The sequence below is a fragment of the Lithobates pipiens genome, unplaced genomic scaffold, assembly GCF_037356315.1.
Source record: "Lithobates pipiens isolate NorthernLeopardFrog02 unplaced genomic scaffold, aLitPip1_a1.2 Scaffold_357, whole genome shotgun sequence".
Taxonomy (NCBI): Eukaryota; Metazoa; Chordata; class Amphibia; order Anura; family Ranidae; genus Lithobates; species Lithobates pipiens.
In genome coordinates this window covers 23,267-49,825 of record NW_027507817.1, presented here as the reverse complement: position 1 = coordinate 49,825, position 26,559 = coordinate 23,267, and the positions used below count along the sequence as shown (strand labels likewise).

General features: G+C 46.4%; 1 protein-coding gene across 1 annotated transcript in view; it reads right to left on the bottom strand.

The window, feature by feature from the left end:
* Positions 1–3,737: 3,737 nt before the first annotated feature.
* The window catches only part of AMT (aminomethyltransferase), a 29,553-nt gene continuing 6,731 nt past the window's right edge, over positions 3,738–26,559 (bottom strand). Inside the window, 6 exon segments of the mRNA XM_077466628.1 lie at positions 3,738–5,127; positions 7,442–7,594; positions 9,887–10,067; positions 13,858–14,003; positions 25,621–25,699; positions 25,768–25,899. Of these exon segments, the coding sequence (XP_077322754.1) occupies positions 4,949–5,127; positions 7,442–7,594; positions 9,887–10,067; positions 13,858–14,003; positions 25,621–25,699; positions 25,768–25,899 (870 nt within the window). The 3' untranslated portion in view covers positions 3,738–4,948.

Below are 26,559 nucleotides of genomic sequence, written 5' to 3'. Positions count from 1 at the left end.
AAAACTGCCCGGCTTCATGCAAAGCTCAGTACCATCAGGAGCAAATAAAAGTACGGGTAGGCAGAAGCATGAAAATCACTTCCCGTGCTTGGCCCAGCACCGTAATGGGGGGATGGGGCGAGTTCTCAGCCCTGTGTAAGCTCTGGCAAGACTGTACATAGAATAGAGATCCTCGAGTCAATGGTGGGGCACCACGGTGGGGGGGGTCATTTGCTTTTCCTGTATAGGCAAAGTTAACTTTAACCCTTTCGCTTCCACGACATACAACCGGGTTTTACGCACACTCCTGGCTGCCTCATCCCCCCACCATGTTTTCCAGTCTCCTCAGTCCCACGTGTGCACCCAGGACCAACAAGGCGTATGCCAGTGTGTAGAGGGGAGGGAGACCAGAGAACACCCGTTCGCTGATCCCCTACCAAGTAATAGCCTGGAAGGGGCGTATATTACATCACTTCTGGGTTTAGCTGGAACGCTGTGGCCAGGGAAGAAGCTAATGAAGCTCAGTCTATGTTCCATTAGCTTCAATGGAAGGCAGGTGAGACACGAGGGGGTCTACAAGATCTCTGATGTCTCATTAATAGACATGCACTGCCAAAAACTGTGTTTGTTTTTGTTTCTTTATTATTATTTTTTTCCGGGTCATTCGTTATTATCTCAATTCGTACATTAGAAAATTTTAAATTCGGAAATTTGTTAAATTCAAAAATCTCAAATAGTAACTATTAAATTATAGGTATTGTAATTTCCCTTTCAAATTTGGCTGTTTGTGAATGTAACGAATACGATTTTTTTTTTTTTTCTGCAAATGCCCTATACAGCCCACTTCCTGTTTCTTGTTTGGTCCTTAGCCTAGGGCAGTGATGGTGAACCTTAGGAGCCCAGATGTTTTGGAACTACATTTCCCATGATGCTCATGCACTCTGCAGTGTACTGGAGCATCATGGGAAATGTAGTTCCAAATATCTGGGCTGCCAAGGTTCCCATTAACTGGCCTAGGCTTATGACATGCACAGCTCTCTCTCACGAGATTTTGTCAGAAAGGGAGGGGGGATGAGTCATAAGAGGGCCAATGAGAGCTACAGAGCTGGAGATGTGTGTGTAAATCCAGGACGTGAACAGGCAGCATATTTGGCAAGTACAGAATCAAAAAAATATATTAAATATTATGCAAAGTGGTTGGAGGGAAGCTTCAGAATGGTAAAGAAGTTTTTTGTTTTTTTTTATTACAAATTATGTGAGCAGACTGCAGTTCCTCTTTAAGGTAAAAAACAAAACAAAAAAAAAACTGTCGCCTTTAGAACCACTTGAAGGCCTGACATGTTCGGGATCTGTTTACTCGGCACAACCGCATCCTTTATATATTACCAAAAACAAGGTAACAGATTGAGTTTGTGTGCCCTACTACTGAAAACCTGTGCTTGATAAAACCTTAAAGCGGAGTTCCGCTTAAAAAAAAAAAAAAGTCAGCAGCTACAAATACTGCAGCTGCTGACCTTTAATAATCAGGTACTTACCTGTCCAGCAATGCGGGGGGGAATCGAAGCCCCATTTGTCTCCCCCTCCGCTCGGCGGCGCCGGCCTTTTTTTTTTTAACTGCGGGTGCCTGGCTGTGGCTTCACAGCCAGGCACCCACTGCGCATGTGCGAGCGGCTCCGCGCGCCATGATTGGCCACACAATCATCTGGGATCATGTATCCCAGATGATTGCCTAGAGGGAGGGGGCAGAGCTGATCTCCCTTCCTGCGGCGAGGGAAGCAACATCAGGAGCCCAGGCGCTAAAGGAGGCAGATTTTGAGGGACCACATAGCAACAGGCATAAAAAAGTAAAAAAAAAAAAAAAATTAAATTTTTTTTTTTCCCATGCACATTAATGAATTTTTTTTTTATTTTTTTTTTTTGGGTGGAACTCCACTTTAAACTAAAGTAGTGAGTGACATAAAAAATTGGAACCACCACTTTTTTATTCTCCAGGGTCTTTTAAAAAAAAATATCATTACGTAATCTTCAGGCAAAAAAAAAAAAAAACGCTTTGACAGCAAAAAAGGGTTAAAATGTACCTTGACCCAAAACATTTCGAATGGAGGAAGGGTTAGAACCTTTTGTGGTGTTTTATTGCGGTCTGTAACATTACCCCTCCCCCCTCTACTCTCCATCAGGGTGAAAGTGACACGGGACATTTCCCTATAACAGGGACACAGACTGCAACGGACCAATCAGAGGATCCGATCCTTCCTATGAAGACTGGATAGGTCAGTAGATCCTCATCCTGTGCGGTTGGGATATAAATGTCAGGAAGAGATCACACAACGTTCTCATCTTTATTAGGCTACAAAATGACGATCTACAAATTAGAAAAGAGCAGCAAATTAGTCATTAATCGGTAAGGGATTCCCAGAGCCCGGGACGGAGAACGCAGGAAGCGAGGACTCCCCCGCGCCACCCGGAAATCCTTCCCTCCGTGGTCCCTCAGGTGATGGTGGTGGCGCAGTGTCCATATTGTGAGGTAGTTGTGACGATTCTCTTCTGCTTGGGGTGTTTATCGGGGAAGGTTATTTAAAGGGCCAGTAAACAGAATTGCACCTGCAGTAGAAAATGGTAATTTTGCGGCGTTTTTTTTTTTTTTACCTCCAGTGGCGGCTCAGACTGCGGAGCTCCACCAATGTCAGACATCTCCCTTCCTGTGGAGGTGACCCCAATGTCATGTTTGGTTCATTACCGGCCCTTTAAACCCCAAATCTTCCACGTGGCTCTGTGCTGAGTCTGGGAGTGCAGAGTCACCATGGATGTTGTATATCTACCGCAATACAAAAATACTCGAACCCTGACATTAATTAGTAACAAAGTGCTATGTTAAGAAGAGTTCATTATTTGGGGTAGTTTTGGGTTGGGGGGGGGTGATTTGGGAAGTTTTTGGCACATGGACACAATTCTTCCTGAGAGGTGGCAATCCCTGAGCCGGGGGCACTAGGAAACGTATTGCTTTTCAGGATTTTAGTCTTAGCGGGATGGAGAGGAGAAGGCACAGCTGGGCATGGATGGGTACTGAAGTCATGGTTGGGTATGGTAGAAATAGCTGGGTATGGGGGGGAATGTCTGGGTACAAGAAGCATGGTTGGGTACAGAAGCCATAGCTGAGTATAGGGGGCATGGTTGGGTACAGTAGTCACAGCTGGGTATGGGGGGGGGGGGGGGGGGCGTGGCTGGGTACGAGAAGCATGGTCGGGTACAGAAGCCATAGCTGAGTATGGGGAAGTCACAGCTGGGTATGGGGGGCATGATTGGGTACGAGAAGCCACAGCTGGGTAGGGAAAGCATGGTTGGGTAGAGTAGTTATGGCTGGGTATGGGGGCATGGCTGGGTACGAGAAGCATGGTGGGTACAGAAGCCACAGCTGGGTATGGGGGGCATGCTTGTGCTTGGGTACAGAAGTCACAGCTGGGTATGGGAAGCATAGTTGGGCACAGAAGTCACAGCTGGGTAGGTGGGGGGCATGGCTAGGTACAGAAGCCACAGCTGGGTATGGGGAGCGTGGTTGGGTACAGAAGTCACAGCTGGGTATGGGGGGCATGATTGGGAACGAGAGGCATGGTTGGATACAGAAAGCATGGTTGGGTATAGTAGTTATGGCTGGGTATGGGGGGCATGGTTGGGTACAGAAGCCATAGCTGGGTATGGGGGGCATGCTTGGTGCTTGGGTACAGAAGTCACAGCTGGTAGGTGGGGGGGGGCATGGCTAGGTAGAGAAGTCACAGCTGGGTATGGGAAGCATAGTTGGGCACAGAAGTCACAGCTGGGGTAGGTGGGGGGGCATGGCTAGGTACAGAAGCCACAGCTGGGTATGGGGAGCGTGGTTGGGTACAGAAGTCACAGCTGGGTATGGGGGGCATGATTGGGAACGAGAGGCATGGTTGGATACAGAAAGCATGGTTGGTATAGTAGTTATGGCTGGGTATGGGGGGCATGGTTGGGTACAGAAGCCATAGCTGGGTATGGGGGGCATGCTTGGTGCTTGGGTACAGAAGTCACAGCTGGGTAGGTGGGGGGGGGCATGGCTAGGTAGAGAAGTCACAGCTGGGTATGGGAAGCATAGTTGGGCACAGAAGTCACAGCTGGGTAGGTGGGGGGGCATGGCTAGGTACAGAAGCCACAGCTGGGTATGGGGAGCGTGGTTGGGTACAGAAGTCACAGCTGGGTATGGGGGCATGATTGGGAACGAGAGGCATGGTTGGATACAGAAAGCATGGTTGGGTATAGTAGTTATGGCTGGGTATGGGGGGCATGGTTTGGGTACAGAAGCCATAGCTGGGTATGGGGGGCATGCTTGGTGCTTGGGTACAGAAGTCACAGCTGGGTAGGTGGGGGGGGGGGGCATGGCTAGGTAGAGAAGCCACAGCTGGGTATGGGGAGCATGGCTGGACACAGAAGCCACAGATGGGTATGGAGAGCATGGTTGGACACAGAAGCCACAGATGGGTATGGAGAGCATGGTTGGCTACAGAAGCCACAGCTGGGTATGGGGAGCATGGTTGGCTACAGAAGCCACAGCTGGGTAGGGGAACATGGCTTCCACAAACAGCTCCAGAAAACATGGGCAGGTATGGAAGGCACAGCTGGGTAAAGGTTGCACAGCCAGTAATGGGAGGTATGGCGGAGTATCGGTGGCATGGTGGGGTGCAACAACTATGGCTGGGTATGGAGGGGTAGATCTGGGTAGAAGAAACATGGCTGGGTATGGGGAGGCACAAATGGATACAGAAAGAATGGCTGGGTCTGGCAGACAGGATATGACAGAAAGACTCATGTAGAGCAGTTGCTTCTCATCTTCCACTAATGTACATCAGGAAGATCAGTGAAAGATGAGTTCTGATTGGCTGCTCTTTGACATAAGCCCAACACATGGGGGTCACCAGATTCAAGTGGCAGTGGCATTTTCTGGGTTGCTTCACTTTCACTTCACGTTGTAGTATTTGGTCGGAACGAAGGGCATTTTGCTGGTCACGCCGTCAACAAGCTTCTTCCGGACTTCCAAACGCAGCGCTGTGCCCGCCTTGGCATATTCTGGCTCCACGTAGCCCATCGCCACATTCAGCTTCAAGGAGGGGGAAGGGCAGCCGCTGGTCACTTCTCCTGTGGATGGGAATGTGACAAGTCAGCACTCTAGCGGCTGATGGAAATATCTTTGTGTTTTAATGGCAAATTCACTTTTCATTTTCTGACACAATTAGAGGGGGCGCCACTGTGGTGAGCTGAACTCTCATTATATTACAGCAGCATAGGGTGAAACCTGGTACCAGTGGCTCCTCACCCCTGATCTGACACTGCTGATCTTGCTCCTTAAAAAGGATGGCAACAAAATCGATCACCCTCTCCTGCAATTTTAATCAAAGCCCGTTGGACCCCTGGACAAGCAGCCTACCACACCCCAACCCCTCCCCCCCAGCAGGCTGCCTGATGCAATATCAATCCCTGCACTGTGCGGAAAGGAGAAGTTCTATGTACCCTGAAGACATTTAGTTGCTGGAGTCCAGTGCAAGTAAGCTACCTGATGGAGGTGTGCTGACAGCTCTGCAGTCGTGTCCGTACCCCTTAGTTCAGGCAGCTTGCAGCACACGGTCACCGGCTCCACAAACTAAACAACTGCAAATTCACTGAAAACCAATCTTGCACTTCGGCCGCAGTGCAGGGAGGGAGGGCGCAGCGCGAGGGAGGGATGCCGCAGCGCAGGGGAGAGACATCGCAGCACAGGGAGGTAGGTTACAGAGCAGGGGGGGATGCCGCAGCGCGAGGGAGGGATGCCGCAGCGCGAGGGAGGCGGGCAGCGCAGGGAGGGATGCCGCAGCGCGAGGGAGGGATGCTGCAGGGAGAGATGCCGCAGCGCAGGGAGGGCGCAGCGCGAGGGAGGGAGGGCGCAGGGAGAGATGCCGCAGCGCAGGGAGGGAGGTCGCAGCGCGAGGGAGGGATGCCGCAGCGCGAGGGATGCTGCAGGGAGGGATGCCGCAGCGCCAGGGAGGGAGGGCGCAGCGCGAGGGAGGGAGGTCGCAGCGCGAGGGAGGGAGGGCGCAGGGAGAGATGCCGCAGCGCAGGGAAGGATGCCGCAGCGCGAGGGAGGGAGGGAGGCCGCAGCGCGAGGGAGGGAGGGAGGCCGCAGCGCGAGGGAGGGATGCAGCAGTGCGAGGGAGAGACGCCAGAGACGTCACAGCGCAGGAGTATACCGCAGCGCGAGGGGAGGGATGCTGCAGGGAGAGATGCCGCAGCGCAGGGAGGGAGGGCGCAGGGAGAGATGCGCAGCGCAGGGAGGGAGGTCGCAGGGAGAGATGCCGCAGCGCAGGGAGGGAGGGCGCAGGGAGGGATGGCGCGGCGCGAGGAGGGGATGGCGCAGCGCGAGGAGGGATGGCGCAGCGCGAGGGAGGGAGGCGCAGCGCGAGGGGAGGAGGGATGGCCGCAGCGCGAGGGAGGGAGGCAGCAGTGCAGGGAGAGACGCCCAGAGACGTCACAGCGCAGGGAGGTATACCGCAGCGCGAGGGAGGGATGCTGCAGGGAGAGATGCCGCAGCGCAGGGAGGGAGGGCGCAGGGAGAGATGCCGCAGCGCAGGGAGGGAGGTCGCAGCGCGAGGGAGGGAGGGCGCAGGGAGGGATGGCGCAGCGCGAGGAGGGATGGCGCAGCGCGGGGAGGGAGGGAAGGCGCAGCGCGAGCGAGGGAGGGATGGCGCAGCGCGAGCGAGGGAGGGAGGGATGGCCGCAGCGCGAGGGGAGGATGGCCGCAGCGCGAGGGAGGGATGGCCGCAGCGCCGAGGGAGGGATGGCCGCAGCGCGAGGGAGGGATGGCCGCGGTAGAGATGCCGCAGCGCAGGGAGGGATGCAGCAGTGCAGGGAGAGACGCCAGAGACGTCACAGCGCACGGAGGGATGCAGCAGTGCAGGGAGAGACGCCAGAGACGTCACAGCGCAGGGAGGATGCAGCAGTGCAGGGAGAGACGCAGAGACGTCACAGCGCAGGGAGGGATGCAGCAGTGCAGGGAGAGACGCCAGAGACGTCACAGCGCAGGGAGGTAGGTTACAGAGCAGGGAGGATGCCACAGCGCAGGGAGGGATGCCACAGCGCAGGGAGGGATGCCACAGCGCAGGGAGGGATGTCAATCAGCTCTCGCTGAGCTCTGGCAGCAAAGTGTATCAGCAGCTTCCCAACCTCTGCTTTCTGGAAGCTAAAACAAGCTGTATAAATTCTGGGCTTTCAACAGATTTAGAGAAGAGAAGATTGCAGATAAACAGGTACAACTTATGTAGGAGGACTTGTTTCATCTCTGTGCACCCCCTGAGGCCAGTCATTTCACTGGGTATATGGAAGGGTTTACATCCACAAGCTGTATGTAATGAATGGAGGTACAATGCATTCCCAGAAGGGACGGGACCCCTGACCCATAGGAACAGATGGCGGCACTCACCGATGACGCGCCCCTCCGTGTTCAGTATTGGCGTGTGTTGGCGGACGGGAGGCCCGTAGAAGTCAATCCACGCGTTTCCGATTCACCTTCCCTTAATCTGAGGCACGATGACCGAGGCTCCGGGGAAATCCATGGCGGCTCGGCGACGTTTACCTGCAGAAATCACAGAGCTGGAAGTTATGGGTCAATTCCCCGCTCTCCTCCCCCACCAAGTAACACAAATGCTCAGAGATGTGAGCTTAGAGGACGAGGGATAAAAAAGTAACTTCTATAATTTCCAAAATGGGAACATAAATAAAGTGGAGCTAAAAGGCAAAACTTTTTTTTATCCCATTTGGAATAGAGTAAGGGGGGGGGGGGGGGGGGAGGGGGGTAAAACTAGGGATGCACCAATACCGTTTTTTTTTTTTTTTTTTTTAAAACCACATACCGACCGGCGCACGCCGATATACGTCGGCAGAATGGCACAGACAGGCAAATTGGCGTACAGGTACGTCCCTTTAAATTTGCCGCCGTGCCATCGCGCACGCGCTGGTGGCGCTCGCGCCAGTCAGAACCTCTGAGAGTCCTCATGGGGAGGAAGAACGGGGAGATGCTAATGTAAAGAAGCATCTCCCTCTTCCTGTGATCAGGAGCAGAGATCAGTGACGTGTCACACGTAGCCACGCCCCCCGCAGTTAGAAACACTCCCCAGGACACACTTAACCCCTACACTGCCACCTAGTGGTTAACTCCTTCACTGTCAGTGTCATTTACACAGGAATCAGTGCATTTGTATAACACTGATTGCTGTATAAATGACAATGGTCCCAAAAATGTGTCAAAAATATCTGATGCTTCCACCATAATGTCGCAGTCACAATAAAAATCGCTGATCGCCGCCATTACTAGTAAAAAAAAAAAAAAAATTATTAATGAAAATATAAAACTATCCCCATAACTTTCGCGCAAACCAATCAATAATTGCTTATTGCGATTTTTCTTACCAAAAATACGTACAAGAATACGTATCGGCCTAAACCGAGGAAAAAAATCATTTTTTTATATATTTTTTGGGGGATATTATAGAAAAATTTTAAAAATATTGCGTTTTTTTTTTTCAAAATTGTCACTCTTTTTTTGTTTATAGCGCAAAAAATAAAAACCGCAGAGGTGATCAAATACCACCAAAAGAAAGCTTTATTTGTTGGGGAAAAAAAAAAGACATAAATTTTGTTGGGGAGTCACGTCGCACGACCGCGCAATTGTCAGTTAAAGCGTCGCAGTGCCGAATCACAAAAAGTGCTCTGGTCTTTGGCCTGCAAAATGGTCCGGGGCTTAATTGGTTAACGGCGATTACGCATACCGATTCTTTGCGGTACGATTTGCATCAATACAAAAAAAAAAAAAGATTGGTGCAAAGAATCACATGCAATTTCCCCCACTGCTCCTGTGTGTGTTGTATATAAAAAAGGGAATAATCGCCATCTAGTGGGCAGTTTATTAATCACTTCAATACCGGCCAATTTTCAGCTTTCAGCGCTATCGCACTTTGAATGACAATTGCGCGGTCATACAACACTGTACCCAAATGTTAGGATGGAGTTTTACTACATATCCGGGTGCCCACGGGAGGAAAGGCGCCCCCTCGCGAGTGCCCGTGACAGGAAAAGGGCGCCCCCTCGCGGGTGCCTGTGACAGGAAAAGGGCGCCCCCTCGCGGGTGCCCGTGACAGGAAAAGGGCGCCCCCTTGCGGGTGCCCGCGGGAGGAAAAGCGCCCCCCTCGCGGGTGCCCGCGGGAGGAAAAGCGCCCCCCCCCCCTCGTGGGTGCCCGCGGGAGGAAAAGCGCCCCCCCCCCCCCCCTCGCGGGTGCCCGCGGGAGGAATTCTGCTCCTTCTTTATCGTTAGTGGGGGGAATTTGGCCACATTGTTGGGATCAGTGGATGAAAATAGTGCCGCAACGGCCCCCGGGCCGCAGTTTGGAGACCAGCGCTTTAGGAGAACTTTGAGCTCATCAGTGTGATAAAGATGTGTCCAAAAAATGAAACAATGTTTCAATAAGAGATCTAGAAATAAGTGGCACTCCGGGTATATAGTTCCTCAAAGTATAACTAAAAGGCAACATTTTTTTTTTTTGGATAGAGGGGAGAGGGATTAGTCCCCCCCTTTCAGTTTTTTTTTTTTATTGCTGTCTGTGTCCCCGTTGGGGAGATTCACCCTCTCTGTCTCCTTGTGACCATGATCACTGAAAGTAGAAAAGAAAAAATAATTTTTTTTTTTTTTTTAATTTGGGTTGTCACCAGAACAGGAAAGGAGGGGAACTCTTCCAATGGGGACACTAGTACTGGTCATTACCAGGGACTTCTTCCCCCCCCGAAACACAATCTTACTGGGGCAACACAAAACTAAACATCAATTGGCTTTCAACGGTGTAATGAATGAAGATACAAAACCCCCCGCCCTCACCTAGTGTCCACACCAGACTGGCCTCCACTGGGGTGGTGGTCTCATCAATGTCATTTCCGTACAGACAGAGGCCGGCCTCCAGGCGCAGACTGTCCCGAGCCGCCAGACCGGCCAGCTTCACCTCCGGGCTCTGCAGCAGCTTCTCTGACAGCTCCACGGCTCTGTCACCGGGCACCGAGATCTGGAGGGACACGGGGACAGGACAGCGGAGATTTGGGGTCAGCAGAGACCAATCAGAAAAGGGTAAAAGAAAACGCCAGCTAGAAATTTATAAAAAAAAAAAAAAAAAAAAAAAAAAAAAAAATAAACATTTAATCTACTTATGAATACCATTCTGTTTCAAATACCTCTTTAGACCAAGCCTGTCTGGCCAGAATTGTCACCGTCTGATTTGACACCATCCACAGGCAGTTTAACTCTTAAAGTGATATGAACCCCTTCATGCCCAGGCCTTTTACTAGCACTTGATGTTTATAAGTTAAAATCAGTATTTTTTGCTAGAAAATTACTTAGAACCCCCAAACATTATATATAAATAAATAAATATATATATATATATACACACATATATACACACACACACTAACTTACTACTACTAAAATTATATATATATATATATATATATGTAGAGACCCTAGAGAATAAAATAGCAGTTGTTCCAATATTTTAAAGCGGGAGTCCGCCGGGACTCCGCGTTTTTTTTTTTTTTTTTTAAAAAGCCAGCAGCTACAAATACTGCAGCTGCTGACTTTTAAAATAGTGACACTTACCTCTCCAGCGCGCCCGCGATGTCGGCACCCGAAGCCGATCTGTAGATCGTTTCTCGGGTGCTGCCGCCGCCGTCTTGGGTATGGGAATCAGGAAGTGGAGCCTTTCGGCTTCATTTCCCGGTTCCCTACTGCGCATGCGCAAGCCGCGCAATAAGGACGGTCCCCGCTGTCTCTGGGATCCGCGTGTTTTCCCAGCAGGCAGCGGGGCACTTGCGGAAAGGGGCGGGCACTTGCGGAAAGGGGCGTAATCTACTCCCCTTTCCGCAGAGAGCTATCCCGGAAGTGGGTGCAGTTACCTGGATTATCCAGGTAACTGCACCCCCCTGAAAGGTGCCAATTGTGGCGCCGGAGGGGGGGAAGATTCCAATGAGCAGAAGGTCCATTTTAGCGTGGACCTCCGCTTTAATGTCACACTGTATTTGCGCAGCAGCCTTTTAAATGCAATTGTTTTGGAAGAAATACACTTTCAGGAATAAAATAAATAAATAAAAATAAAAGAAAAACCCTGTAAAGTTAGCCCATTATTTATTTTTTGTATAATGTGAAAGATGATGTTATGCAGAGTAAATGGGTAACCAACAAGTTACGCCTCAAAATTGCGCACGCTTGTGGAATGATGGCGACAAGGTACAGTACTTAAAAATCTCCATAGGCGACACTAAGAATTTCTACAGGTTACATGTTTAGAGTTACAGAGCAGATCTTGTGCTAGAATTATTGCTCTAACGATCGCAGCGATATCTCACGTGTGGTTTTAACACTCGCGGGAGCGACTTACAGATGCGTTCGCTTCTGTGCGCAAACTTGGAGGGATGGGGCCCTTTAAATTTTTTGTTGCTTTTTTTTTTTACACCGTGACTTTAATTTTTTTTTATTGTTGATCACTTTTATTGCTGTCACAGGGTTTGTGACAGCACTAGGCAGTGACAGGTCCTCTTTATGGAGTGATTTGGAGTCTATAAGACCCCTAAATCCCTCTTTTGCACTTAAAAGTATCCAAAAACGCCAAGTTTTGAATGCTGTCATTTTTTAAAAAAATGGCGCCTTTTTACCTTTTCAGTAAATGGGAAGTGACGTCATTACAGAGCAGATCTTGTGCTAGAATTATTGCTCTAACGATCGCAGCGATACCTCACGTGTGGTTTTAACACTCGCGGGCGCGAATTACAGATGCGTTCGGGTTACTAGATCCAAGACCCGATCATACCCCGGGTCACCAGCCGGCCGGCAGATGTGCCGGTTAGTCACTTGGGCCTCCTGGTGGGACGGTAGAACCCAATCGAGCCACGGAAGGTGGCGAGAGGAGGGGTTGGGGGGAAATCGCTGCTTGTAATAATCGCCGAGCGGCTGCTTAGCCTCATTGGCTGTTATTACAAGAAGGCCGGCCACCCACTTTAAAACGAAAACTGGGTGATGCCTTCAGCTGTATATCACCCCGATACAACCCCTTGAAGCTGAAGGCTGCATATTTGCATTACGTTGGTGTCAAGGGTTTAAAGTTTTGGGGGTTTTTTTCCACTTAAAAATAACAAACATCACGTTATACTTACCTCCTCTGCGATTGGAGAGTGTTTTTGCATGGAGCAGCCCCAATCCTCCTCTTCTCGTGGCCCTCACCAGCGCTCTTGGCCCCTCCCTCCTACCTAGTGCCCCTTACAGCCAGCAGCTTCCTATGGGGCCACCCGAGCCGAGCCACAGCTTCCTGTGTCCATTCAGACACTGAGCCATGGCTCGGCCCCACCCCCTCTCTCTCTCTCTCCTCATTGGCACACTGGCTTTGATTGGCAGCAGTGGGGCACCACTGGTTCGGCCAATGAGGAGGAAGAGTCCCAGACAGCTGAGACTCCCGTACAACATCGATGGATAGAAATGGGGCTCAGGTAAGTATTAAGGGGGCTGCTGCACACAGAAGGTTTACTGTGTTAGACTGACAGCAGTGTACAAAGGAATATGGCATTGATTGGCTCCTGGTGTTTTCCACCCTTCTCCCACTGTGTGTGTGTTGCTTTACTTGGGGGCTTATACTGGTAGGTTCGAGTTAGGGTTGCACCGATACTAGTATCGGCATCGGCGCTGATACCGAGTATTTGCCCAAGTACTTGTACTCGGGCAAATGCTTCCCCCACCCCGATACCTTGAATTCCCGGAAGTCAGTGTGCGGGTGGAGTGGGTGGGAGAAGGCGGAACGTGGGTCCTGGTACAGTGAGCCCTTGCAGTGCAGCGGAGGAAGGTAAGCCTGTGGGCAGGGGGTGTGGGTTGCAGCCGTGTACATCCATCACCAGCATCGGTGACCGGGCCATCAGAATCGTTAACGGAAGTTAACGATTCTGCGTCGGAGGCTTGTACGCGGCAACGCCCATCTTGGTACACCTTGAACTCTGTAGCCTCAGTAGCCTGCAGTCACAAGGTGGCAGCGGACATCTTGCTACACCCAGGCCATGTAGTTCACTAATTATATGGGCTGGGTGTAACAAGATGGCCGCGGCTGCATTCTGACTAGGCTTACTGAGGCCGAGTGCAGGGTGTATCAAGATGGGCTTTTGTAAAGTTACTCTTCCAATATATGCTGGTTGTCTGTACAAGTACACTTAGGAGCATATCCATAAAGCAGGTGAATCGGTCACTTGGATGAGAACCTTCTTCCCTCAGCCAGAACACTGAAGATGGGTGGTGGATGGGTCTTCCAGTATGACAATGACCCAAAACATACCGCCAACAAAAGGTGTGGCTCAAGAAGAAGCACATTAAGGTCATGGAGTGGCCTAGCCAGTCTCCAGACCTTAATCCTATAGAAAATTTATGGCGGGAGCTGAAACTTTGAGTTGGCAAGAGACGGCCGAGAAACCTTAAGGATTCGGAGAAGATCTGTGAAGAAGAGAGGACCAAAATCCCTCCTGAGATGTGTGAAAACCTGGAGACCACCTACAAGAAACAACCTACCTCTGTGATCGCTAACAAGGGTTTCTCCACCAACTACTAAGTCATGTTTTGTTTGGGAATCAAATACTTATTTTACTCACTGAACTGCAACTCCATTTATAACATTTCTATCATAAAATACACCCATGATAAACATTATAGACCCTTCATTTCAATGTAGGTGGGCAAACCTACACAATCTGCAGGGAACCAAATCATTATTCCCCCCCCCCCCCCCCACCGTACATCCATGTTATTTTATACTCCGCCCCCATCCCTACCTCCACGCCGTCCTCTCCGGTGTACCCGCACCGCGTCACTCTACAGCCGGGGATGCCAAACACGCTGGTAGTCGCCCCCTTCATGAAGGTCAGCTTGGAGAGATTGTCGGTGAGTCCAGCCTGGAGAACCTGAGCCGTGGAGGGACCTGAAACGTCACGAGAGATCAATCACTGGCAGCCCCCAGTACTTGTCTGGACTGCCCGGGGCCACCATTAGAAGTCATAGGGTCCCATACAGACTACTTGACAGCCCCCCCGGCAATCAAACACAGAGAGGGGGCACAGACAGTACCACCTACCCGAAAGACATGATACAAACCCCCCCCCCCCCCTTTGCCTTGCTGTGGGAACTGCACATCCTGCGAGCCCCCTCCCATATTACCCCCCCCCCCCCCCCCGGTTGGATGCTCCTGGGCTGGGTGACAAAGTGCAATGGCAGCTTATGGGGCACACAGGAGAACGCTGAGAGCGCCGCCACGCACCCCGATCACAACAACATTTGCTGGGCACCAGGAAAATTGTGATTCTGCATAGAGAGAACGCCACACAGCGCCACCTCCTGGCTCTCCCGGGACTGTTCTAGCACAGTGGTCCCCAAACTGCAGCCCTTTGCTTGCCTTTGTCTGGCCCTTGGGGCACTATTAACAATGGGACGCTATTCCTCCCGCCAATGCCAACAACGGGACGCTATTCCTCACGCCGACACCAACAATGGGACGCTATTCCTCCCGCCGACACCAACAATGAGACGCTATTCCTCCCGCCGACGCCAACAACGGGACGCTATTCCTCACGCCGACACCAACAATGGGACGCTATTCCTCCCGCCGACAGCAACAATGGAACACTATTCCTCCCGCCGACACCAACAATGAGACGCTATTCCTCCCACCGACACCAACAATGGGACGCTATTCCTCCCGCCGACAGCAACAATGGAACACTATTCCTCCCACCGACACCAACAATGGAACACTATTCCTTCCGCCGACACCAACAATGAGACGCTATTTATAAAAAGGTAGTGCTAAAAACACAAATTCTCGCCGACCCCTATGGCACACTGCTCTGCGCTCCTGGGTGTTTAATTACAATATTAACTTAATGTGTCATCTTTCAAACAGCTGCTGCTTTAAAAGACAAGAATATATCATAAATACATAAAGCATGAAACACAAAACTAAAAAGTCCACTTTTTATGTATAGCAGCGCATGCACACTTTTTTTCAGAATATGCGTAAGAGTTCAGTTCGGTGTTCAGAAGATAGGGTGCTTTATTCAGTCGACCTGCATTTGTGATTGAAACCCAGCTTCCACCATACAAATCACCACTTGTGGTACCAAGGCCGACCCCCTATGGGAATGCACTCACCAAACATATGAAACCAATAAGCCTTCAGAATGCCATTGCAGCTCTCTCCTTTTACCACCAGTTATCTCCTTTGTGGGAAACGGCTTTCACATATAGGAAACAAAAATGCCCAGACATAGCATAATACTGTATGACAATATTTATTATGTAAAAGCAAAATCCATATATGCGTACCAAGTAAAAAACTGTTATAAGCGTTTAAAATACTGTGCCTTATTCCGCTGTGTTGAATCCGTCCGAGGAGACCGACCGTTTATAACGTGCACTTAAAAGTGTGTGCTTCCGTATTTCCTCGGATCGTTGGAACGCAGGGATTGAGACGCACGTGTCACTTCCGGTATAGTTACGCTCTGACGCGTTTCGTCATTTCCGACTTCATCTGAGGGCGTAGCTATAGATACCGGAAGTGTTCTTTTATTACCATCTCCAACCAATTAAAATTCAATGCAGCATGATCTACGGGGCACTACACCAATCGTCAGCCACCCTTAGGATTTAGCTATACCTCAGGTAGCCACGAACGGTGCTGACCCATCGCAGAATGCAATAATCAGTAGACTCATCTGCATCGTGCTTAGAATAATATGCATAAGGTACAATGTTATTATAAAAATACACACTGCATAAAACATCAAATCACAAAACGATCGTTGATCCAAAAAAATAATAATAATTGAGAACTATTAATAAAGGTACAATAAGTTACCGTATACAGTTATCCATGTACCATTGTATAATATATTAATCCCCATACAGATACAATCCGGTCGGTTAATATAATAGATCATCTTCTGTGGGAGCCGAATACCGTTTCCCAATCACTATTAAAGTTCTCAACTGATTGTTACGCAAATGTATTCTTCTGTATAAAACTTAAGGACAAACATGAATCTAATCAGGTAGATCGATATTCCCGCAGTACCATACACGTCCGATCCGCACGAACGGATCCGATTTCTTTTCTTTTCACTAATATTATTTCTTTATTTCAAAAGAAAATTTATGACCCTTGTTACTGATGATTAATCATCTAGAAGCTTAAGGATCCAGTGTATGTTGCGAGAATATACATACACAAAATTATATATGTTATAATTATATATGTTTTTATATATATTTTTCTAAAAAATCTGTATTTATGTTTAATGGATATATACCTCCCAGAAAAGATATCCCTTAAAAAATATATCCCTTCAAAAAGGATATTTCTAAAAAGGATATCTCTAAAAAGGACATTCCCCCAAAAAGATATTTTTTAAAAAGATATTTTTCAAAAATTTATTTTTAAAAATATACGAATAATTATGTCAGAAATCTGTATAAATTTAGGCTTGACCAAAAATAATAGTAATAATAATAATAATGAGTTATAAATTATATATATCTAAAAATTATAAAAAGATGTATATACTAAAAAAGTATCTATTTAAAAGTTATATATATATGTGTATATGTATAAAAATTCACTACTCACATACACATATAATATGTGAACAACAGGCACCTACCGTGCATGAAGTAGTTTAAAAAAACGGGCACCAACCGTGCATGGAGTAATTAAAAAACATGGTCTTTGTAGTTTGTTTTACAATTAATTGGTGCTAAGCTGAAATGGGAAAAAATGCAACTTTAAGTATCACTTATAAAACAATTAATATCAAGTTCTATGTTTAAGCCTTTGGGACTGAGAGTATCTGTGGAATATATCCAATGAGTTTCACGTTTGGATAATTCACGTACTAAATTCATACCCCTCCAGTGTGGTTTAACATGTTCAATCCCCCAAAATAGAAGGCCGGTAGCGTCCCTATTATGTTTCAGTTTAAAATGTAATGAGACATTATGGTCCTTATAACCGATTTTTATATTGTATATATGTTCTGCTATTCTGACTCTTAGTTTCCTTTTGGTTCTGCCGATGTATAATAAACCACATGGGCACATTAATGCATATACAACATGCGTACTATTACAAGTAATGAACTGCTTAATCGGGAAACTACGATTATTGGACGGTGAGCTAAAATTGTCCAGGGATCTAATTGGTTTTGCTACCTCACGACACGCCTTACATTTACGGCAAGCGAAAAAGCCGTTTCTGTCCCAAAAAGTGGGAGGAGGTTTTGGAGGGTCAATGACTTTTTTTACAATTTTGTCGCCAAAGTTTGGAGCTTTTCTGTATAAAAACTGGGGTTGTTCGGGTAGTACGGAATGCATCTTTTTATCCAATAACAGAACATGCCAATGTCGTTTGAAAATGGTTTCAACTTCTCTATACTGTGAGTGAAAGTTGGAAATAAAACCCCATTCTTTGTCAAATTTCCCCTTTGTAATACTATCACCATCTGTACATGATTCTTCTTTTCTTTTATCAGCCAAACAAAGTTCCCTGGGCATATTACCGACTTCCTGAATCACTTTCTGTAATTCCTGATAGTCGTACCCCTTTACGGAAAACCTTTCAGCTAAGACATTGGACTGCTTGATATAATTCTCAAATTCTGAGCAATTCCTCCGTACACGAGTTATTTGTCCTTTTGGTATGTTACGAAGCCACTGGGGATGGTGGCCACTGGAAATGGGTAGATAGCTATTACGATCTGTATTTTTAAAGAACACTTTAGTTTCCAATTTATCCCCTTTTCTGTAGATTGTTACATCCAGAAAATTTATCTCATTCCTATTCCATTCTGAGGACAAAAGGCCATAGGGGTCGGCGAGAATTTGTGTTTTTAGCACTACCTTTTTATATATTGTTTTACTATTTTCTCTGCTGCTATGGATGTTATACAATTTTTAAGGAATAGGAGCATTGACATACAGTCTTTGTTCACTAGTTTAGAGCCAATAAGCACGGTAACCAATTATAATGGAGCAATGTCTGCACTGGGTAATATATTGGAAAAACAGGTACGCACCTGGTGGGACATTTGTATCCTTGAACAATATGCTAAAGAAAATATAATTTTAAGGAGTTTAAGGTGGGATGTAGCCCCACAGGATGGTCTAGTAGATATAGACTCCAATCAGGAGTGGCTAGACTTTTTTAACGGTGTTGGTTTTAAATTGCAACAGCTGGTTTTACAACGTAAAAAGCGCAAAATGATAAATATTGAAAACAAAATTAGGGACTTACATGAACAATTAGAACCAATTAAAGATTCTCAGGAAATTAAGGATTTTAACGATAGAGTACAAAAGAGATTAGAAAAGGTAGACAGAGATACACAGAAAAAGAAAATAAAAAAGTATTATAGGGATTTAAATGATTTTAAGATAAATGTAATATATGCTTGGCAGCAGCAAACTGATAGCCCTGACCGTGGATGTGAGGGAGTGGATTTGCCACCCCCTCTTCCACGGCCAAGTAACCAGGCCAGCAAAACAGGATTAATTAATTCACAAACTATTGTGAGGGACGTGAATGGTCGGAATGATTCACTTTTGAACTCTCCTGCACATTCCTCTACGCCGTTTAAACAAACAAAGAAAAAGGCTAAAGGAAAAAAAGGTGAAACTAACCAACGCTTCTTTGAAAATCCTCCTGGGGCAGTACCCCCGATATCTAATTATGGACCACATGGTGAAATCCCATACGGATCCTACAATGTCCCCGTTTATAATAGATTCCAACCGCTTCAAACGCATAATCAGGGAAACTTTCCCCCACAGCGCCCTTTTTTAGGGAGAGGGAGGGGGAATCACTGGAGGGGTCGTGGGTTCCATCCGCACAGGGGAAAACCACCATACCATCAGTACACATACAACCATCAAAGGGAGATGGAACATTTGAGACCCCCCACTTATCACTCCCAGAAAGAGGACCCAATGCTAAACAGCAGGGGTCCACCTATGCGAAAGGAAGGAAATCTAGGGGTTGCAGGGCTGGGCACAGGGTCCAACAAAAGAAGAAGGGAGTCAGAGTAGAGGGTATTTTTAATCTAACACGAGTAGACCTGTCACATAAGGAACGAAATATTTTAAATTTAGGCTTGAAATGTGGTATAAAAAAACCGATGAATAAATTTGATGTATTTGTGGACGTACACAAATACATTCGTAAATTAAACATAAAAAAGCACTTTATAGGGAGTCAACCACGGGTAGGACCACCGGTGGTGTATATGAATAGACCAATTAATAGTGGTTTAAAAAACAAATCCCTTTTTAATCCCTCTAATTTATCCAATCACCACGTAGAGGTCTTTAAAGGCCTAGTTTTGAATGACCTGGAAAAGATAAAACCAATTAGATTACCGCAATATCGTCATATAAGCGATGGCATTGAGATGTTGGAAAAACGGAAGGATATTATTATTCGTCCAGCGGATAAAGGGGGGGGTGTTGTTATTCTCACCAAAGAATTCTACCATAATCAGATCACAGAGATGTTATCTGATGATCTAACATATGCAAAGTTAGATTCTGATCCAACAAGAGTTTATCAAAACCAGTTGGAAAATTTGGTTAGGTCTGCAATAGGGAAAAAAGTTCTCACTAACAAGGAAGAAAAATATCTTCTCCCTGTGAGTAATAGGATACCTACATTATACACCCTGCCCAAAATACACAAAAATCCGATAAATCCACCAGCTAGGCCTATAGTAAATAGTATTGGCTCAGTGTCATCAAGACTGGGCCAATATTTAGACACGTTTTTACAAAAAAGCGTGGTGAGCACGAGATCATATTTGAGGGACACAAAAAGTTTTTTAAATTTTTTACATAAAGTAGATTTGAAAGATAGAGGTGAAGTTTTAATGGTGACATCAGATGTAGCATCACTTTACTCAGTAATACAGCACGATGATGCTCTTTTAGCATTGAATTGGGCACTGAGTAAAAGGGAAGATCTTCCACATATTCAAAAAATATTTTTAAGGAATGCATTAGATTTTTGCCTAGGGCATAATTATTTTTGGTACGATGGAGTGTTCTATTTGCAGAAAAGAGGGGTTGCAATGGGAGCAAAATTTGCACCCAGCATTGCTAATTTATTCATGGCGGAATGGGAGGACAAAGTAATTTTTAATGACCCACCGTCAGAATTAATATTTTATAAAAGATTCATCGATGATTTGTTTTTAATTTGGGAGGGGAATGTTGAGCAATTAAATTTATTTATTAACAAGTTGAACAATAATAACCGTAACATTAGTTTGTCCTCAGAATGGAATAGGAATGAGATAAATTTTCTGGATGTAACAATCTACAGAAAAGGGGATAAATTGGAAACTAAAGTGTTCTTTAAAAATACAGATCGTAATAGCTATCTACCCATTTCCAGTGGCCACCATCCCCAGTGGCTTCGTGACATACCAAAAGGACAAATAACTCGTGTACGGAGGAATTGCTCAGAATTTGAGAATTATATCAAGCAGTCCAATGTCTTAGCTGAAAGGTTTTCCGTAAAGGGGTACGACTATCAGGAATTACAGAAAGTGATTCAGGAAGTCGGTAATATGCCCAGGGAACTTTGTTTGGCTGATAAAAGAAAAGAAGAATCATGTACAGATGGTGATAGTATTACAAAGGGGAAATTTGACAAAGAATGGGGTTTTATTTCCAACTTTCACTCACAGTATAGAGAAGTTGAAACCATTTTCAAACGACATTGGCATGTTCTGTTATTGGATAAAAAGATGCATTCCGTACTACCCGAACAACCCCAGTTTTTATACAGAAAAGCTCCAAACTTTGGCGACAAAATTGTAAAAAAAGTCATTGACCCTCCAAAACCTCCTCCCACTTTTTGGGACAGAAACGGCTTTTTCGCTTGCCGTAAATGTAAGGCGTGTCGTGAGGTAGCAAAACCAATTAGATCCCTGGACAATTTTAGCTCACCGTCCAATAATCGTAGTTTCCCGATTAAGCAGTTCATTACTTGTAATAGTACGCATGTTGTATATGCATTAATGTGCCCATGTGGTTTATTATACATCGGCAGAACCAAAAGGAAACTAAGAGTCAGAATAGCAGAACATATATACAATATAAAAATCGGTTATAAGGACCATAATGTCTCATTACATTTTAAACTGAAACATAATAGGGACGCTACCGGCCTTCTATTTTGGGGGATTGAACATGTTAAACCACACTGGAGGGGTATGAATTTAGTACGTGAATTATCCAAACGTGAAACTCATTGGATATATTCCACAGATACTCTCAGTCCCAAAGGCTTAAACATAGAACTTGATATTAATTGTTTTATAAGTGATACTTAAAGTTGCATTTTTTCCCATTTCAGCTTAGCACCAATTAATTGTAAAACAAACTACAAAGACCATGTTTTTTAATTACTCCATGCACGGTTGGTGCCCGTTTTTTTAAACTACTTCATGCACGGTAGGTGCCTGTTGTTCACATATTATATGTGTATGTGAGTAGTGAATTTTTATACATATACACATATATATATAACTTTTAAATAGATACTTTTTTAGTATATACATCTTTTTATAATTTTTAGATATATATAATTTATAACTCATTATTATTATTATTACTATTATTTTTGGTCAAGCCTAAATTTATACAGATTTCTGACATAATTATTCGTATATTTTTAAAAATAAATTTTTGAAAAATATCTTTTTAAAAAATATCTTTTTGGGGGAATGTCCTTTTTAGAGATATCCTTTTTAGAAATATCCTTTTTGAAGGGATATATTTTTTAAGGGATATCTTTTCTGGGAGGTATATATCCATTAAACATAAATACAGATTTTTTAGAAAAATATATATAAAAACATATATAATTATAACATATATAATTTTGTGTATGTATATTCTCGCAACATACACTGGATCCTTAAGCTTCTAGATGATTAATCATCAGTAACAAGGGTCATAAATTTTCTTTTGAAATAAAGAAATAATATTAGTGAAAAGAAAAGAAATCGGATCCGTTCGTGCGGATCGGACGTGTATGGTACTGCGGGAATATCGATCTACCTGATTAGATTCATGTTTGTCCTTAAGTTTTATACAGAAGAATACATTTGCGTAACAATCAGTTGAGAACTTTAATAGTGATTGGGAAACGGTATTCGGCTCCCACAGAAGATGATCTATTATATTAACCGACCGGATTGTATCTGTATGGGGATTAATATATTATACAATGGTACATGGATAACTGTATACGGTAACTTATTGTACCTTTATTAATAGTTCTCAATTATTATTATTTTTTTGGATCAACGATCGTTTTGTGATTTGATGTTTTATGCAGTGTGTATTTTTATAATAACATTGTACCTTATGCATATTATTCTAAGCACGATGCAGATGAGTCTACTGATTATTGCATTCTGCGATGGGTCAGCACCGTTCGTGGCTACCTGAGGTATAGCTAAATCCTAAGGGTGGCTGACGATTGGTGTAGTGCCCCGTAGATCATGCTGCATTGAATTTTAATTGGTTGGAGATGGTAATAAAAGAACACTTCCGGTATCTATAGCTACGCCCTCAGATGAAGTCGGAAATGACGAAACGCGTCAGAGCGTAACTATACCGGAAGTGACACGTGCGTCTCAATCCCTGCGTTCCAACGATCCGAGGAAATACGGAAGCACACACTTTTAAGTGCACGTTATAAACGGTCGGTCTCCTCGGACGGATTCAACACAGCGGAATAAGGCACAGTATTTTAAACGCTTATAACAGTTTTTTACTTGGTACGCATATATGGATTTTGCTTTTACATAATAAATATTGTCATACAGTATTATGCTATGTCTGGGCATTTTTGTTTCCTATATGTGAAAGCCGTTTCCCACAAAGGAGATAACTGGTGGTAAAAGGAGAGAGCTGCAATGGCATTCTGAAGGCTTATTGGTTTCATATGTTTGGTGAGTGCATTCCCATAGGGGGTCGGCCTTGGTACCACAAGTGGTGATTTGTATGGTGGAAGCTGGGTTTCAATCACAAATGCAGGTCGACTGAATAAAGCACCCTATCTTCTGAACACCGAACTGAACTCTTACGCATATTCTGAAAAAAAGTGTGCATGCGCTGCTATACATAAAAAGTGGACTTTTTAGTTTTGTGTTTCATGCTTTATGTATTTATGATATAATGGGACGCTATTCCTCCCGCCGACACCAACAATGGGACGCTATTCCTCCCGCCGACACCAACAATGGGACGCTATTCCTCCCGCCGACACCAACAATGGGACGCTATTCCTCCCGCCGACACCAACAATGAGACGCTATTCCTCCCGCCGACACCAACAATGAGACGCTATTCCTCCCGCCGACACCAACAATGAGACGCTATTCCTCCCGCCGACACCAACAATGAGACACTATTCCTCCCGCTGACACCAACAATGAGACGCTATTCCTTCCGCCGACACCAACAATGGAACACTATTCCTCCCGCCGACACCAACAATGAGACGCTATTCCTTCCGTCGACACCAACAATGGAACACTATTCCTCCCGCCGACACCAACAATGGGACCCTATTCCTCCCGCCGACACCAACAATGAGACGCTATTCCTCCCGCCGACACCAACAATGAGACGCTATTCCTCCCGCCGACACCAACAATGAGACGCTATTCCTCCCGCCGACACCAACAATGAGACGCTATTCCTCCCGCCGACACCAACAATGGGACGCTATTCCTCCCGCGACACCAACAATGGGACGCTATTCCTCCCGCCGACACCAACAATAGGACGCTATTCCTCCCACCGACACCAACAATGGGACACTATTCCTCTCGCCGACACCAACAATGGGACGCTATTCCTCCCGCCGACACCAACAATGGGACGCTACTCCTACCACCGACACCAACAATGGGACGCTATTCATCCCACTGACACCAATGATGGGACTCTATTCCTCCCACTGACACCAGCAATGGGGCACTATTCCTCCCACTGACACCAATGATGGGACTTTTTTAGTTTTGTGTTTCATGCTTTATGTATTTATGATATAATGGGACGCTATTCCTCCCGCCGACACCAACAATGGGACGCTATTCCTCCCGCCGACACCAACAATGGGACGCTATTCCTCCCGCTGACACCAACAATGGGACGCTATTCCTCCCGCCGACACCAACAATGAGACGCTATTCCTCCCGCCGACACCAACAATGAGACGCTATTCCTCCCGCCGACACCAACAATGAGACGCTATTCCTCCCGCCGACACCAACAATGAGACACTATTCCTCCCGCTGACACCAACAATGAGACGCTATTCCTTCCGCCGACACCAACAATGGAACACTATTCCTCCCGCCGACACCAACAATGAGACGCTATTCCTTCCGTCGACACCAACAATGGAACACTATTCCTCCCGCCGACACCAACAATGGGACGCTATTCCTTCCGCCGACACCAACAATGGGACCCTATTCCTCCCGCCAACACCAACAATGAGACGCTATTCCTCCCGCCGACACCAACAATGAGACGCTATTCCTCCCGCCGACACCAACAATGAGACGCTATTCCTCCCGCCGACACCAACAATGAGACGCTATTCCTCCCGCCGACACCAACAATGAGACGCTATTCCTCCCGCCGACACCAACAATGGGACGCTATTCCTCCCGCGACACCAACAATGGGACGCTATTCCTCCCGCCGACACCAACAATAGGACGCTATTCCTCCCACCGACACCAACAATGGGACACTATTCCTCTCGCCGACACCAACAATGGGACGCTATTCCTCCCGCCGACACCAACAATGGGACGCTACTCCTACCACCGACACCAACAATGGGACGCTATTCATCCCACTGACACCAATGATGGGACTCTATTCCTCCCACTGACACCAGCAATGGGGCACTATTCCTCCCACTGACACCAATGATGGGACTCTATTCCTCCCACTGACACCAGCAATGGGGCACTATTCCTCCCACTGACACCAGCAATGGGGCACTATTCCTCCCACTGACACCGACAATGGGACACTATTCCTCCCACTGACACCGACAATCGGACGCTATTCCTCCCACTGACACCGACAATGGGACACTATTCCTCCCACTGACACGAACAATGGGACACTATTCCTTCCACTGACACCAACAATGGGACACTATTCCTTCCACTGATACCAACAATGGGACACTATTCCTTCCACTGATACCAACAATGGGACACTATTCCTCCCACTGACACCAACAATGGGACACTATTCCTCCCACTGACACCAACAATGGGACACTATTCCTCCCACTGACACCAACAATGGGACACTATTCCTCCCTCTAATTCCAAAGATGGGGCACTATTTCTCCCAAATGATTTATGTGGTGCGGACGCTCCATTACACAGTAATTCCCCTGGACGAGGGTCACACCTCACACTTTACATTATTCCCTGCAGTGACATCACCTTGCAGAGCCAACAGAGCGAAGTCCACGTTTTCCAGATCCACGTCCCGGCCGGCCGCTCTGAACTCCAGCAGGCGGTTCTGAGGGGACAGATGTGGGTCAGTCCCTGTATAAGGTGGTCAGAAATAAAAAGGGGGCAGGGCAGTACCTTCATGTGGGCGGAGTCTTTCTCTGCACAGCCGGCATTGGATACCACGTAGAGGTGACCCTCGGAGGTGTTGTTGACGATGAGGTCATCGATGATCCCTCCGCTCTCATTGGTGAAGAGTGTTAGCGTACCCTGCACAGAGAGGACCTTGGTCAGTAATGGGATTGGCCGGGGGGGGGGGGGGTTGTACCTCCCCTGTTTTTATCTTCTTCCTCCCTAAACCCAGAGCAGTCACTTCCTTATTGAAAACTCTCCCCCTACCCTTGGTTTCAAAAACTTTGTCACCTTCTGTGTTAAAAATATGTACATTTTCAGCCTTGATTGAATATTTTTGGCTCAGCTAGAGGTGAAGGCTGACAGAAGCTTTGAAGTACTGAAGTTCACAGGCTGCAACTGTCAGAGAAAGCTAAGTATATTAGAGAGAGAGAAGACAAGACACTATTCTTGTAAGATTAATTCTTGTGTGTCTCCCTGGAAACAAAGTTTGTCCTGTCCCCTCCCCTGCTTTTACCTTCTTTATCTTCTTCCTCCCTAAGCCCAGAGCAGTCACTCCCTTATTGAAAACTCTCTCCTTGGCTTTAAAAACTTTATGTAATTTTCTCTATTTAAATTTTGTACATTTCCAGTCTTGATTTTGGCTCAGCTAGAGAGGAAGGCTGACAGGAGCTTTGCGGTGCTGAAGTTCACAGGCTGTAGCTGTCAGGGTGAAAGCAGAGACTACCAGGGAGATAAGACCTTTTTTATTTGAACTCTTTTGTCTCTCCCTGACAGAAGAGTTTGTCCTGCCACCTG